Source organism: Cyphomyrmex costatus, unplaced genomic scaffold (assembly GCF_001594065.2).
Source record: "Cyphomyrmex costatus isolate MS0001 unplaced genomic scaffold, Ccosl1.0 scaffold1053, whole genome shotgun sequence".
Taxonomy (NCBI): Eukaryota; Metazoa; Arthropoda; class Insecta; order Hymenoptera; family Formicidae; genus Cyphomyrmex; species Cyphomyrmex costatus.
Genome location: NW_017275012.1, coordinates 718,236 through 735,889, shown reverse-complemented (window position 1 = coordinate 735,889; position 17,654 = coordinate 718,236). Strand labels below are relative to the sequence as shown.

The following is a 17,654-nucleotide window of genomic DNA, read 5'->3' as shown; positions in this document are numbered from 1 at the left end:
CTACTTTCCTTTGGTAGTGTAATAAAGCTTTATAAATACATGTTGCGCTTTTTAAAAATACAAGAATGCCAAATTGGAATATGTGGTCCGACAGTTATGTATTCGCAAACATGTTTTTCCTTCTAACCCTGTATTAAATGCACGATAAAGCACACAATTAATTTTTTATCTCTTCATTGTGTTTCATACATACATTTCACTTCGATAGTATGTAAACAATGCGTTTAATAATCATTTGTGTATTTAACGTGCTTTTTCACTGTAAAAAAAATATCAAACGTATTTGGAGACAGAATGAAATCAATATATTAATTTTTCATTTTTAATTTTTAACAAGAGACACAAGTAATGACCAAAATATTAAAAGATATTTACAAAAAGGTAGAACAAAGATCTTCTTGCTAAGTTGTACAAATATCTGTTGTCTCAAGAGAAGTTTTAAAATGGACATCATACTTACTCACACGAGATAAATACCTTCTAATAATTTATTCCTGTTTCTAACGTATCATAATTTACAGCATTTCAATGTTCTTTCTGATTCACTTATTCTTTGTCGAGATTGTATTATTGTACATCAAAATAGAGAGAGAGGAAAGGAAAAAGGGAAGGAAGAGAGAAACAGGAACAGAACAATATCAATCCTGACGTACCGAAATAATTCGCGAAATCGACCTTTCAAAAAAACCAGTTCCAGATTTTACCTCCTACAAAATCCGATTTGCATGCAAATCTGCCTGAACTCGGATCTGTACCCCACTCGCACGATTATATTGGCACACGTTCACATTGTCCTCTTCGAGAAGGATAAAAGTTGCCGTTTTGGAGGGAAGAATTGGATTATATTACCAGAAAAATCTCGATACGTTTTGATCGTAAAATATCCAAAGATAATGCGATAAAATGATTCAAACGCTTTAAACTTAGTGAGATTTTTTAAATATAAAATTTTTGCTTCCTTTTTTGTTACTTATTCTACATGCGTTGCATTTTTCTTTCTTCAACGTTATTTTATTAAATAAAGACACTATAAAAGTGAGTAGTCTCTTCTAATTATTTTATTTAATAGCGTCTCTAATAAATAATTTCTTTCATTTTTTACAGCTGTCTTGCTTATGTTATATTCTGTATTAATTTTCCCTAAAAGTAAAGACAATATTGTGTGTTATCCTAGCAGAAAAGTATGATTTGTAAAAAAGTAATAATAATGAAATTATTTATTATATTACGAAAAATAACATGCAAAATTATTTTAAATATCGATAACATTACCTGCAGTTCAGAAGGAAACCATTTCGAAATACTATAGAATATAAATAATTTGATGAATTTATTAAAGAATATTACACATGATTTCGTTTATTGTTAATGACATGGTATAAATGTAATCTGTTAGTCATAACACCAGTAAGTATGAATGTGATTATCTGTCCACAACCAATCTAATAGCATAATGTAATACATTCGTATTCATCGACACGTTTGCTCGCGCTACCAAGCATAACTAGCATTTGGTTATCTTGAGTTTAGGTCAAGTAGTCTTGATTAAGGTACTTCGACGTAATTAACCGCATCTCCAGAATTTGCTCCTATTGATGCAGCTTCAAGTTCAATCGTGAGCATTGATCGTTTAACACGGTTGATGCACGGTTGATTCGATTGAATGTAATAAGAGTTATAACCTTATAACTGACTATTATGAGTTAAATTTAGACCGAGTTAGATTAAACAGTATTTACATCTCGATTTAAGAATTCATTTTTTAGCAGATAAGAAATTCAGCTGTCATTCCAGGATTCTCAAAATAATAGAAACTTTTAATGCTTAAAGTTTGTGATTGATGTAGGCGTTTTTAAGACAAATTTATCAGTCATAATTCTCTTTCACGAGGGAGGAAAATGATCTAAAGAAGAAACTAAACTTTTTGTCTTGTCATGTGATGAGCTGTAAGTACGAGTTCTCGAAAATCGATTCTCAGATGCTAGTTGACACACTTGGTTATTCATATTTCCGGTACGGGTTGAGATGGTCGTATCAGCGTTTCCTCCATGGTTAAAGCATCGTGAACAAGAGCGAGGGTTCTCGTGTTAAAAGTTGATTGTTCCGGTCTTGTGCGATATGTAAATCTTTCCAACATCATCCAGAGATATTTTCTCCCTTCCTCTTTTCCTCTTGATCCCGCTATCTTTTTCTTTCTCTAGTTCCTTCTTCCTTTTTATCCGAAATTCCTCCCTACTGATTTCAGTTTTTCCTTCGTCACAATTTTTTCCTCGCAATTTATTGACGTAGAGAATTTTGCTATGGTATTGACGTGGAATTTCTCCGCTTGGTGAGAGATTTATCGTGGATGTTAAGATTAATGATCGTGGTCGTACACGCTTAAGTAAATGTTAAAGGGGAAGCCTTTAAACGATTATAAAGAGCGATTTAACCATCTTTTTTCTTAAATTTTTTTACTTTGTTAGAAAATGTTTGATAAGTGTTGGATGTAATATATAACTTTGAATTTTCAGCTTAATGTTTATTATATTATATAATAATACAAAAGTGAATTAAATTTTTTCTGATAATTTTGTGTTTAATATATATAAATTTAAAAAAAATGTAACGAGCCAGATACGCAAAATAAAAAATGATATAACTCTTTTGTAATATATATTTTATTGTTATGATTATAAAAACACTTTATTCTCTTGAAGTTCTCTTTTATAGTTCAAAATAAACTATCAAAAAACGTTCTTAATTGATTTACTGACTTTATGTAAAATTTTTACTATTACATTTTTGCCTTAAATTTTATATTGACTACTATAGTTAATATATAGTTATATATTAACTACTTATAGACAATTTCGATTTTTAATATTATCCAATTTTGATCTTTGCTTTTTTTAGAAATGTTACAGTTTTGTATTTGAAGATTATATTAGTCTTATTGGTTACTGCTTTGACAGTTGCAACACGCATTGATTCGTGTGATACGAGCTTGCTTCAGATTATACAATAGCGAGGTAATTTCTCTCATAGTTAAATCGAAGTAGATTTATGCCGTATGTACTTCGTGAGATTGTCGAGTCGCACGACAGCCTGCTTCAACCTGTGATATGCTTCGTGAGCCGATCGCAATTGTCTCGAGAGGCGAAAGGAGAAGAGAATTTCAATGGCTATACCAGCTTCCGTGCGGTTATCACATAGTGCTTAACCTTTGTCTTCTCGAGATATATCATGAGAAAGTTATATCGTTAGAATAACTTGCGAGAAATAGTCTTTAATAATAAAGAAATTGATAATAACAAAAATTATCACGACAAAAATTAAATAACTCGTAGGAAGGAAAACTGAAGCAGGAAAAAGTGTCTTATATTATTATAAAAGGAATACATTTAATAAATGTCTTTCTTTTAATCTAAAATAAATTCTAAAAGCACAATTTCTAGAATGGATAATTGCTTTTAATAGCGAAAATATTATCAGAATATACGTAAGTGTATAATTGCATCATAAATGTAATAAGTATAGACTGCGCATTCTCTGATCATAGCATCTGTGCTTTATTAGAAAGAATTGAATCATATCAGCATCTGTGTTCAATTCCATCAGCATTTCTCTTCAACTTTATGAAAAGAGAAAAAGAGAAGGAGAGATATGATTCAAGCACCTTCACTCTTTCCAAATCGATAGTGATAACTTCATAGAAATGTGCAATCTATATACGTCTATGAATTGCACAAGAGTTCTTCATTTAGCCATTTATTCATTTATTTAGACAATATGTGCATGTTTATACATGTTTATTGTATTTAAATTTAAATACATATGTTCTTTCTATATACTTAACTTAATTGTCAAATCAAATATTATTGTGTACAGATGTGATCGTTTTCATTTTGCTTAATTTTTCATTATTTATTATAATAGATGATCTTCCAATACATGGCTTTTGTTGTTACTGATTATATGAGAATGATTTGTCAAATAAATAAAAAGGAAAGAACGAAAACAATCGTTCAGCAATTTTATACGTCGCACCGCGCGCTGTTCAAAATTAATGTTATACATTATAATTACTTATCGTATGTTTCCAGGGAGAATTCTTCAAAATGTTTTCTCGTTATTTTGATGCAAATCTTTTTTCTGGATATTCATATATTTAGAGTCACCGTGATTATATTATATGTAATAACATTATTTCCGAGAATTGGCCAACATATGTTAACAAATTTTATAAATAATATTCTATTTGATCGAAATTATAACGAACATAAAAAAATGTTTTATTATATTTTTATTCATAGAAACTGAAGGATTTTGAGAAGAATACTATACAATAAACATATTTTTTCTTTAAATATAACGACAGAAAAGTTTTTTCTATAAATTAACAAATTTATTTTAAAATATTGATTTATATCAATCACGATTATTAAAAAATATTTACGTGCGTATTTATTTTAAGTAAAATCTAATTTTTGAAATGAAAAATTGTATTTTGAAATGAAAAGTGTAAGCTCGTAACAAACACTATGCTGTATTTATTATCTTTCTATTTGTTGAAGGAAAATAGACCAAAGAAGAATTTAGGTTCTTCGATCTCAATTCTAGAAGCGCAATAATTTACGCAGGTGTTGCCAATATGCGTGTGACTCTGACGATGAAAAAGGGGGAAGAACGTCAGTGTTTTGTCAATGTTATTTACGACTCGTAGTAGTATATTGATTCGCTCATACGGTCGAATATCCCTCTCGCGGAGAATTCACGTGCACGCATGCATAAATGCGCGAACATATATGCTTCAGTCTTGAAAAGGTAGAGGCGAATTTTGTATTGGATGGTTTGTCATGTAATGATACAACATTAATCAAACAATTCGAAACTTTCATAAATTACACAGACCGATGTTTTAAGACTTTTTCCTGTTGTTTGAATAAATGATACCATTTCCGATATATTTTTGCGCACTGAACACGAATCCGGCAATTAAATTGCTTTATTACATCAAGTTTTGAGAAAAGTGAAATTAAAAGTGTCAAAATTGAATTTTTTACATATTTATAATTTTTATAAAGTAAAATTTTTTTTCCTACTTTCGTTTAAGACATCTTAAAGTGTCAATCATTTTTATCTTTAAAATAGATTTCTTTTGAAGTCAGATTTTCGTAATTCAAAATGGTGGATTCAATATGGCTGAAGATTCGTTATTGACAAAAATTTGTCATTGGCATTTTAATTTAACTTAAAAACATATTGTTCACGATATTAATTTATAATTCGAATTTAATGACCTTAAAAATCTTGCTATTAAAATCATCACGCACTTTTTAAAACTTGTCTTCAAAAACATATGTAGCATAAAATGTTCTTTTAATGTAACTGCGTAGAGATTAATTTGGTGAAAAAAACCTACGGCGTTAAAACAAATCTATTTTAGAGATAAAAATTGATACTTTTAAGATGGTTTAAACAAAAGTAGAATAAAAAATTTACTTTGCTAGTAAAAAATCGCAAATACGTCAAAAAAATATCAACTTTAACACTTTTAATCTCACTTTTCTCAAAAACCTAACGAGATAAAACAATTTAATTACCAAATTAGTGTTCAGCGCGCAAAAATACATCAGAAATATCTTTTATTTAAACAACAGAAATTACGTCTGCCAGTGTTATTTGAAAAATATTGTTTTAAAAAATATATTATTTGTATATATATCTTGCCGATAAATATATATGCAAAATATAATAGTTTACTTTTTCTTTATATACTTGCTCTCTTCTCTCTCTTTTTTCCTTCTACTTCTTTAATAATGTAAAATAATTAAGAAAATTTCTTATTACGTTAAATGTAGATTTGGTGAAGCATAGTCACTAACTTTTATATATATATATATATATGTATAATAATAGACCTACACTATCTTTAAACGACTCCTTCGAGAGTTCCGAAATATAAATTCACAGCGGACTTTTTACTTTTCCTGGCAAGACTTTATCGCTTGAATGAGACAAACCGAGGAACATGAAAGTAGCATTGAAAAGTTTCTGCTTGAGGGAGAAAAATGGCAGTACCATCGTTCAATGTTACATAATCTTTACGAAAAAAGTTGAAATGTAAAATATTTGTATGTGACATACGTTCTTTTTTTTATAAATTTATTAACCGAAATGCCGAAAATTCTGATATTAATAAAACAAGAAAAAGGTTAAATAGATATTTTTTAAACACTTATGTTTATTAAAGAATAGCTACTTTAATTTTTAGCATAATATACGAATAAGTATTATTTCTCTATACGAATAATTCTTTATTAATTAGAAATTCTGCTAACTATAAACGCGATAATTTTCTTTTCTCTCGCAAAATTTAATTGCTCGGTTAAACAACGAGATCATTCACAAAATATCAGTTTGTACAGCAAGTAGAACGAGTCATCCTTTGCTTCGATATTTGCGGTTTCAATATTTTGTTTATCTTGTAATAATGCAGATGTGTTCGCTCTGTTGTATTTTTGAAGTATCGCGGGAATACAAAAAGTCTCAAAAACATGCTTAAAACGCACTAATATTAAAAGTAGTTAGAATTAAGTTTTTATAAAGAAACAATATCTTATCAGGGATTTTATTTCCTATTATTTCTTAGTATTCGATTTTATTATTAATATATCATTAGTTTAATTATATAGATAATCTAAGGATATACAATATATATTAATAGTTCAAGATTTCTTTGTATCTCTTATTTAAATATATAAATAATTATAATTATTTACATTTTAATTTAATTTACAATATTTTTGAATTTAAATACAAATTATTCTATAAAATATTTACATTTTATGAAATACTTCGTAGATTATCTATAGAGAGAGATTCTGTATATCGTTTGTCATATCATCTAAGGCTAGCTATGACTTCTACAGACACTGATTTCTTTGGAAATTTAAAAGTTGCATAAAATAAAAGTAAGTTGAGTATGTGACAACAGTGCGAACTTTACAAAGAAGAAATGTAAGGACAGATGGTACTCATTAGAAGATGAGTTCAAGAGGATAAGCTTATTTGGGAGCGGACGCGCTTCTAAGTCGATGACGTGAAATTCAATTATGCTTCCGGTGTCTGGAAGAGAATTATCTCCAGAACGATCTCGACACCCATCGACTAAGTTACTCGAAGATTTTCATTATAAATTGAGTTACAGCAGAATTTCAATCTCCACCATCGATAATCGAATCGTAATCGTAATGGAGATGAAGCAAAAGTCCGTTTTAGTAATAAAGATATTTTTCGCATGTAATAAATATATAAAAAGATATCGAATAAAAAATTTTATGAGAGAACTAATCTATTAGGTAACATGAATAAATATCGTCATATTAAAATTTTTTTCAGAAATTCTTTATTCTTAAAGTGAAATTTATTTTATCCATGAAAACTAATAAAAGTGTATGATTAATAAAAAAATATTTATCACTGTGTTATTTGAATCAGAAATAAGTTCTTTTCGTTTAAGCTTTTTCATTTAAGAATGAAAATTTTCTAGACTGTAAAAGTATTTTAAACTTTATGACTATTCTCTCTCTTTTCGATATAAAATAATACAATAGTTATTTCAATATTTTAAAATAGGAATAAAACAATTATATGTATACGTAAAGAAACTTTATTTTTTTATCTAATAAAATAGATTTTTCTTTAAAAAATTTACATATTAAATTAGATAATTATTCAATCAAAAAATAAAATTAAAGATTTAAACCCAAGTAAGAATTTTAAAATTAAATGTTATTTTTTCCACAAAAACTGATCAACCACTTTTGTTGAAAAATGTCAAAGCTAAACGTTGTGATTTCTTTTTTACAAAAAAATCCAAGACCAGGATGGTATAGAGTAATATATCAATTTTTTTTATAAAAAAGAACAAAAATATACAACTGACACGAGTGAATAAACGATGTTGCACAAGACATTTTTTTATTTTCTACGCAAACACATATGTATTTTATTCAAACTGATACTCCAATATTTTAAATACAAACGTATATGTAAAACATAACCAACACATGTAACAATACGTTTGACAGAGGTGCTAGTATTGTGAACATATGCTTATTTATTTATCGATATGTCTTTTATTTAAACTTTTTAACACTAGTTGTTGTCTGTACTGTATTAAAAACAATTTTATTTAAAATTGTATTTTATATCATATATTACATTTTGTGAACAAAAATATTAATTTCAAAAATTAAAATTATATAGGTAATTTAATTATATTTTAAATAAAATTAATTTCACCAATTTCACATACACATATATAGATATAATTATATATATTACAAAAAATTTTATTTATAAATAATAGATTATAAATCCAAGAATCTGAGAAAAAAAATCATAGATTTAAAATAAATACCTTTTTCTCTAATTTCTAATCATATATGAAAAGAATGTTTTTGCTAAAGTATCTAAAAATTAACTATAGACATACATAGATCTAAAAATCATTTTGTTAGATTGTCTAAGTAATTATGTATGACGCTCAAAGTAGTTAGTAGAATGTCAAAACTTTTTGCAGCATTGCACATCATGCTTGAATTCTCTGCATAACTATTTTAATAGTCTAACAAAATTATGTTTCAGAACTATATTTACCCAAATTTTTAAATACTTCAACAAAATTCTTTTCCGTATAATTACTTAGATCGTTGATGCCAATGTAAAGCAAAGTCTCAAGCATAAATTATATGCTGCTTCTTATTATTAATAATGTATATTTTTTAGAGAAAAAGAAGAGGAAAGAGAAAGAGCAAGTGAGAGAAAGAGGAAGATAAGCAAAAAGATTTTAGATAAAGAAAAGTTTATAAAACCACCAATCCAATGATTTTTTAATTTTTTCCTTCAGCCACAATACCTTAATCCTTTGATGCAGATGAAGTCTCACGATTAAGGAAGGGTCGAAGCCAATCTCACCAACACTCGCGATTAAAGCATGCGACTGCGATGAAACATGATTCGTAAAATTTCCTTTTGCTCGAGAGAGCAGATCGATTTCAACAATCGAAGCATATATCAAACGAACGAGATCAATAAGCAGTTAAGTAGTGCATGCTTGGTTTTGAATAGGACATACCCAGTATGTCCATGATTGACTCCCGTGATGACCTGCACTCGTGATAGTGGCGACAGTAGTACTGGTGCCGTAACGGTCAGACTTCGCCACGGAGACTACCACCACCACCACAACTTCTGTCTGCCCCCACCAATCTCTACGGGGGTGCGCACCCCCACTACAGGGATGGGCGTGCTTGCTGGCGCAGAGGGGCTGGAGGGGAGCTAGAAAAATGTTCAGTTCCTCCTCAGAGGTACCGTTGATTCCCTTCTACCCCTATCTGCCGCGCAATATTTTTGCCGTCCCTATAACCGACATGATCGACCTTTCTATATAAAATAGGATGGGACGGAATGCGACACCGACACCTCTCGATATGGAGAACGAAGAATGGAATGTCGGTGGTGAGCGACATCGAGCTTGTACAGACGGTTAAGCGGCTTGACTGGGTCACGGGGAATGAAGAGATGGAATAACGCGTGCAGTGTGCCGAACAAAGCTATAGAGTAAAACGCAGATTTATTTTGTGTAGCAAATCCTTTCTCTTCAAGCTATCACAGCACAGTGGTGAAAAAATTAAATCTCGTAAAAATGGTGAAGTACAATTACAAAGATATTGAATGGTCCTTACACAGAAAGAAACGATATCGCGTATTTTACTGTAACAGTATGATGTAAGTGTAATAGAAGTGCTTGTTGAATTGAATAAAAGTTTCAAATGGACTTACATTTAAATTGAAGAATTCCAAGTAATTCTGATAATGAAAAGATCGAATAAGAGTATAGCAGAGTACACTATAGTATAATAATTTCTCCATAATTTTGAACAGATTACGATAGATCAATTGCGTTCGCATTAAAGCTCGTGTTCTACCGGCAGTCTGTCGACATAATCTGACAATAGATTGCCAGCAGAAACCCCTAGCAGAACCTACTATCTCGTAACTATTTAAATGATATGTACATTCCATTTAACAAGTAAAATCTACTTGGTTTTTATTTTTACAGACAATTTGTCGTCACACATTGTTAATAAATCCTATTATATTTTTACTGACATCGACAAAATTTGTAGCAAACACTTTGCAGATTTTTCTTTTAAATCCGTTTGAAATATGTACATAAATTATGTTCAGAAGAATGTTTTTTTAAAAAAAGATTTTTAAGTTAGTATACGTGTTTCAGAATAATAAGCAACAAATATATATATATATATATATATATATTATTTAATACAAAGTCTCTAAAGTTTCTAAGTTAAAGAATATAACATTTGTGAGTACCGTTGTATAAGTAGGTTAGCAGAGAAATGGCTCATAACTTAGTGTTGTGAAGGATTATTTTGTCGCGTTATACTGTTCAGCATTATTGTATTCTCTGTTTGTAGTCGAGAAGAAGCGAGTGAATTGTCTGCTACTTTATATAAATATTTGCAAACGAAACTTCTAAGAACTACAGTAATAAATATTACAGTAGTAGGTACTTAAGCTGATTCGGAACTATAAAACAACATGGAATAGAAGAAATAGCATAAATGGCAAAAGAAAATAAAGAGAAATTCTTTTTGTAATTTTAGATATTTAAATAATCAGATTAGTAACTATAGTAAAAATCTATTTTAAATTTTCCAATAATTGAAAAATTTTAAATAGAATATTCAAAAATATATTTGTTGCTTTTATATTCTGTTTATAAGTATGAAACAGCACTAGAAACATCAATTTTACTTTTTTATAACTTCATCGAAACTTTATCTAAATAATTAACAAATTTGTTCCTAAATATAGTAATGTTAAAGCTTTCTTTAGCTATATCAAAATAATTTGGAGATCGAACAGAATAATTTTGGAATTTTCATCTAATTTTGAACTCTTTTGGGTAATTTAGGATTTGGTTCCACTCTAACCTATCGTGCACAAGATATGACAGATGTTCACCAACGATATCTCGCAATCGACCTCCGGTTAATGGGTCGTAGGTCGCAGACCCTATTAACTACTACCCGCGAGTAGACCCAATAAATTATATCGCTCATTAAGTGCGCTCTACACGTGGGAATATTCCTTAATGGCTTTCCGCCTTCACTCGGAATACTTGCGTGCAAATGATCCGCGCTTTGCTAATTGCAATTTCTCCCTTCCACAAAAATATTTATTATAGCTTTTATCTTTATGAAATAATATACATATATTTGTATATTTATGTATTTCATATTAAAATTTAAGAAATTGTTTTAAAAAAATGTAATTTTTGTCTTCTAAAAATATCAAGGGTGTTCTTCAAATTAAAAAAAGAGGATAAAAATGTACCTACTTACAAGAGAACTTATTTAAGAGTATTCGTAGTATATAATCAAAAGAAAAATAATAATTTTATATATAAAAAATTAATCACAAACGTTTCCAATAAAATTTCTTTGTACAAAGCTATACTTTTGAGAAAATTAATTTAACAAATTGAAAAAAAAAATGTCTTTTCTTGTTATTTCCAATATCAATTACAGAACGCCCTGTATATACCTCAAAAAGACTTGGAAAAGTCATCTTTTATCTTGTTTCTCTTGTACATGTAATATCTATGCTTTTAGCCAATTGCAACCGGGAGAAAGGAAAAGTCATCCATAGGAAACGATTCTTAACAAAGGTCCCACTATCGTTTATTTCCTTTTACGCGTTTATGTATCGTTCGTACCTGCTGCCACCCTGCTTGACTATCGGCTTGATAAATATGGGCGGCTGTTGAATAATGCAACGGGTGCTCCGGCAGTAAACAAGTAACGCAACACCGCGGGTTACTGATTCGCCTAAATCACTCCGACCGACCTCCTCGCTCGCTTATGCGACTCGCCGCCACATTTTCCGCAAGCTATCTGGCTTGATACATGTGTTTTGTAAATAATGTGACTATGTTTTGCAAGACGCAGATAATTCACAAAATCAGAAATTTGGATTTTTACGAAAACGGAGAATTTTATAATTCTAATCGTTCAAAACAAATATTTGAAGAATACAATTTAATACAATTTTTTTATTCAGGAACTAACTTCTTCCTTTTTATAATTATTAAAAATTAAATTTATCTAGGTATATTAACCCGCAATGGTTTGTTGAAACGTTATTCAATTTTCAAAATTGACAAATAAGATTTTTAAAACAATAAATATAAAGGAATTAAAAGAGTAAAATACTATAATGAATAAATCGCGGTATTTCAGCTAATAATGGTGAAAACTACAGACACGCGATCTGTGTGTTTGGTGCAAGTTATTCCGTTAGTAGCGTTCAAGCACGCCTTGATGGCTTCAATCACGTCAAATGCGTTGCGTTTGATTGCGTTCGAGAATTCCGACATGTGCACGTGGCTTTATATACCTACACACTTGTGTTAGTATTATAACAATGGAACATGTCGAGATTTGGTCAGACACGCGTGAGCGTTTTACCAATTTCAACAAAATATTTAGTAACTTCTCTAAAGAATGAAGAAAATATTAAAAAATCGATTATTTATACAGGAGATATATATTTATTTACTTATTTTCTTAAATTAAAGAAATTTAATCTCCGTATGAATTTCGAGAGCAGGGTACAGATATGATAAAATTATCTCGATTAATAAAAAAAATTATTATTAATATAATATTATATAAAGCGTCGCACGAAATAACAACATTAATAAAACTCCGTCAAAATGCCGTACATAAATTTCTGCAGCTCAGGCACGCGCGATTTACGCAATAAAGCGCAATATTTCAGCGCTTCTTTATTCTTAATTTTTAAAATTCGTTAATTTTTAATATTTAAGGTATATGAGTTTTATATCATATTAAAATGCTTCAAATTACACTAAAAAAAATCTGTTCTTTATTTTAACATTAATATTTCTTAATTGGAAATTCTATCTTGCACAAATAATTATGGCACAAACCGCTAAAATGATAAAATAATGTATTTTTTCCAAGTGAGTTTAATTCTTTAAGTAATTAATTTACTATATATTTATGCACAGACGTAATTTCGTCGAAATTGATTTAAGAAATATCTTCTGCATAATTAACAAGATTAAGAATCAATTCGTGATTTTGAAGATGAAGAAGTTACGTTATAAACTGCCTTAAATTTTCTACCTTTTTTTTTTTATTAAGGTTACTCCAGCGTATGCTTGTTCCATATTAATACTCGGAGCGAGTTCCCTAGCTGAGCTCACGGCTTGTATTCATCTTTGCGCACTAGTGAAGGAAGGAAGGAAGGTAGGCAATCTCCGAGGGAGGAATCTCGAGTCGGCAGGCTTTCGCGCTATAAAGTTGTTCTTGAAGTATTCCTATATCGCCCACACCGTTGGTATGCCAATATAGTGCTCGCCCTTTGTCACCCCCCTCATTCCCGAGAGCGTGCTCTCGTCGACCACTCTCGTCACATCCCTTGCCGCTGCCATATTCCCTCATCGACCAGCAGAACATCCCCTGACCCTCTCGCATACCCCGTTTCGCACACAGTGGTATGTTCGCATGCCAGAGATATAATGATTGGCAGCGGACTGTCTGCAGTCTGACCACGACGATGCGTGGACTACGTTCTCCTCTCGCCCATTATACGATATGTTTGTATGAGCAATTAAATTTATTAAATTCAATAATTACTTAATACGCTTACATTCAAATATCTCTGGAGGAAATTTACTCTTTCATTTCTATACATAATTAATGTAATTAGTTCCCTTTTTTCCCCAAATCTCCATTTTCGTAAAGAAAAAATTCGAATAACATAATATATTAGTCTTAGTTTATATTAAAAGTATATATCAAAGTATATATTAAATATATTAATACATAAAATGGTACAAATTTCCTGTGAACGCTATAATATTCTCGATTATACAATAAAAATTATCTAATAAATATAAAAACAAATAAAGTTTGTTGCGCGTAAGACATATTTTGTCTCGTAAATTTACATTATTATAGGTATTAATAATGGCGAATTAGCGGGCAACAACAATCTATGTGACATGGCAACGAGCTTAAGTTAAACGCATGGTTGCTGATAAGACTGGTCGTAAAGGGTACTGGATGCCAACAGCGTCGTCTGCGTGCTATGAGAATGTATTCTCGGCAATTCACGTCTCGAGACATATACGCTTCTTCGTTTGATTGTAAAATAATGACATCACTATGTCTTTTGATTGTAAAAGAAATATTGTATCGTTGATTTTATTCCGTCTGTATTTGTATTTTAAACAGGTGTCGCACACAACACACACACACACACACACACACACACACACACACATACACACACACAGTGGTTAAGGTTATTGTTAATATTCTGTAGGTTATATAAATTATACATTATTAATAACTCAACCTTTACATATATATATAACATCTCCGCCTCCCTCTGCTCTCTCTTTTTCTTCTAATTTTATTGAAAAATTTATAAATTATATAAATATCTAAATTATATTGTTACTTATAATAAAATTATAAAAAGTAGAATATTATAACTGTGTCAATGTCACTTAAGTTAATTTATGTGCTAGCTAGCACATAGTACTATTCGCTTGTGGTTTTCGCAGAGATGCAGAGAGGCGACAGGTTTTGACGTTAATATGATGCGGCCACCCACATGCGAGATTGACACATTCTGTAGGCTTAATCGGCTCCTCTATATGACGTCGCTAATAGCGCATGATTTAATCGTTAATCCGCATCGTACGCTTTTTTCGCGACTATTAATTCCTTCAAAGCTATTTGTTCTATCGACGTTTAAATAAAAGCGTCCAGGTAATTTCATGTTTAGGATTTGTGTTGTGTGTGTGTGTGTGTGTGTGTGTGTGAACATCGAACTATTCACCTCTTACCACGCCTGCAAGTCTCTCGAACTACTTTTAGTCAGGATCATCTCTTAGGGAGGGCTCAATCATCCGTCTAATTATCGTTGCTTCTCTTTTTCTCACTTCCAACTCATTCGCTTTTCTCTCCCGTATCCTCCTTCGTCATTTACTCTAAACTTTTGCCTCTTCAGTTCCTTCCTTTTGTACTTCGAAGGTTTCCTTTTGAACTTCGATACTTTCTTACTAACGTAACCCGGTCAAACACGTCTTGTTCAAATAAATTGCCAGTTTTAATTTTACTTCGTTTATTATTTCGTAAAATTGAGTTGAATACAGATTATAAGTAAAGTTGTATAATTTCTTATCAAACGAACAAACTAAAATGAATAAAACTTTTATCGAAATCTTGTAAATATTTCAAATAAAGGGCTATAGAAATTATTTACCATTTATAGAGAGATTTTATCTCTCTGATTTTATGATACTGAAGATAAAAAATTAATCATGTTCAATCATGTACAGACCACTCTCTGCTGGTAATGGAGATCTTTTAACGATTTTTTTATTGTAAATTTTAAAAAAGAATTTTTTTCAAATTTTTATAATTTGTAATGATAAAAAAATTTACCGTGGACCTCAAAGTTGCAAACTATAATCTAAAATTTCACATTGCCGATAGAGCCTTAAGAAGATTTATGGAACATCTATGTTACTCTTCACTATATTTTTTTGATAATATATTATGTATGAAAAGAAAATATTGACGTGTAGATCAACTTAGAATGCAACAATTACCTATTAAATAAAATATTTATAATATAAAATAGCAAAATGAAAATATAAATTAATTACATATGCAATAATTGAAAGCTTGATGTAAAATAAATTGAAAAAAATTATTGCAATTATATACAATGAGCTAAGTATACAACTATTTATGATAAAATATACGAAAGTATAAAAGACAGGAACAAAAAGAGCGAGATTCAGTGAAAACGACTGAATAGAAGAATTGCGTTGCGCCGCGTGTGAAGTTAATAACGGCTCAAGCGCTTGAGAATAGAAACCACATACAGTCGACTCACGTGCGTGCGAGTCAGGCTACCACCCGGCTGTAAATCAGCCTTAAACCTAGCTGGGCAGCTTACAATCAAATGTACTTAGCTAGCCTTACCCGAAGCGGACGGATAAAGTGGCGAAAGACGAAAATGGAATATATCCACGATCATAAAGCGCATATACTACCTAAGTTCTCACCCTCTGCCTCACCTATTCCATTCTTATTCCCTTATGCTATCGCAGCTTTTACTTCAGAAATCACATTCGTAATACATCATCAAAGAGAATTTCTCGCAGGATTCTAATGGAATCGCCTCTAAATGTGCATCCATACATCAAAATTCTAAGCACTCCTCTTGTTAGCGCTTTTGACTTAATATCGAAAAGCATATTATCTGCATGAAAGACTACCAAGTAGTTAAAGCACCTTTTATTATTTTATTTCTAAGTATATTTTATAGCAATATATTCTGTGAAAAAAAAAATATATATATAGGATTCTCAAAAAATCCGATAACGGTCGAATATCTCAAAAACGAAGCATTTTTGAGAAAAATGTTTTCGACAAAAATTATAGGATTTAAATGATGTATTATATTCACTGATCTGGTGTAAATCTGTCTAGGCAACCTCCATGTGGTACACTTTGGCTGATGCTAATGTCGGTAGTACTGTATTTCAAGCCCAAGTTCAAGCCTTATAACTCAGAAAGTGCTTAATCAAAAACAATTTTATTGTAGTATTTTTAATAGTTCTTGACACTGGCTATTACATTCTGGAATCAAAAATAGGATGTTACATTTTAAAAAATTCACGTGACCTTGACCTGACCTTAACAACGCCACCTGAGGTCAAACTGATCAGATTAGTAAATATATTATTTTAAATCCTACAATTTCTGTTTGAAACATTTTTCTCAAAAATGCTTCATTTTCGAGATATTTGACCGTTTTCGGATTTTAATTTTTTATTTAAAACTAATTAATAACATGAATTTTTAACAAAATAACATCAAATAAGATAATATTTTAAAGGCTCAAGAATTTCAAAAATTTATAAATATTTCTAAAGAGAATTATTTTGATCCTTTGATAAATTAGAAATTTGAAGCAGCATCTATATTTCATATAGATATTAATAAAATAATAATTAAAATGAACAATTCTAGATTATTCATAAGTTAACTTTCGCTCGTATGATAATAAAACAAATTCTTACATTAGCATACCAGGTCAAATATTTATTTAAACGAGCTAATAATTAGTACTAAAAATAATTTTAAATCTTTATTAATAAAATGTTTCTTGAATGTAGAAGTTAAAATTATTTTGATATTTTATTATTCCTTTCTCTTCTTTCGTATGCCATATACATATTATGTTAATATGTCACATTAATAACACTTTGTACTGATTGTTCAATTATAAGTTATTCAAGAGGCCTCAAAGTTATTATCTAATAACACTAAGTGTAGAAAGTTGATAAGATTAACTTCCCAACATTGTGTCTATAAAGTGCCATATGTTTTCTCAGTAGAAGATTTCGAAGGTCTAACGCGATAATGGGGATTAGGAGAAGGGCCGTTTTGAGGGTTGTACTGGCTTAGATAAGAGTTAGTTGGTACGATTTCAAGAGGACCCAGATTAGAAAGGGCTAATTG

The 17,654-nt window shown here is 30.1% G+C and overlaps 1 protein-coding gene across 2 annotated transcripts in view; it reads right to left on the bottom strand.

The window, feature by feature from the left end:
* The window catches only part of cpx (synaptic transmission protein complexin), a 123,084-nt gene that overhangs the window by 16,379 nt on the left and 89,051 nt on the right, over positions 1-17,654 (bottom strand). Inside the window, exon 1 of one of the 2 annotated variants that reach the window (XM_018540559.1) lies at positions 9,125-9,204. The exons of the other annotated variant lie outside the window; for it this stretch is intronic. Coding sequence (XP_018396061.1) covers positions 9,125-9,137 — 13 coding nt within the window. The 5' untranslated portion in view covers positions 9,138-9,204. Of the gene's footprint in view, positions 1-9,124; positions 9,205-17,654 lie in introns of those variants that run through there. 2 annotated transcript variants of the gene reach the window in all.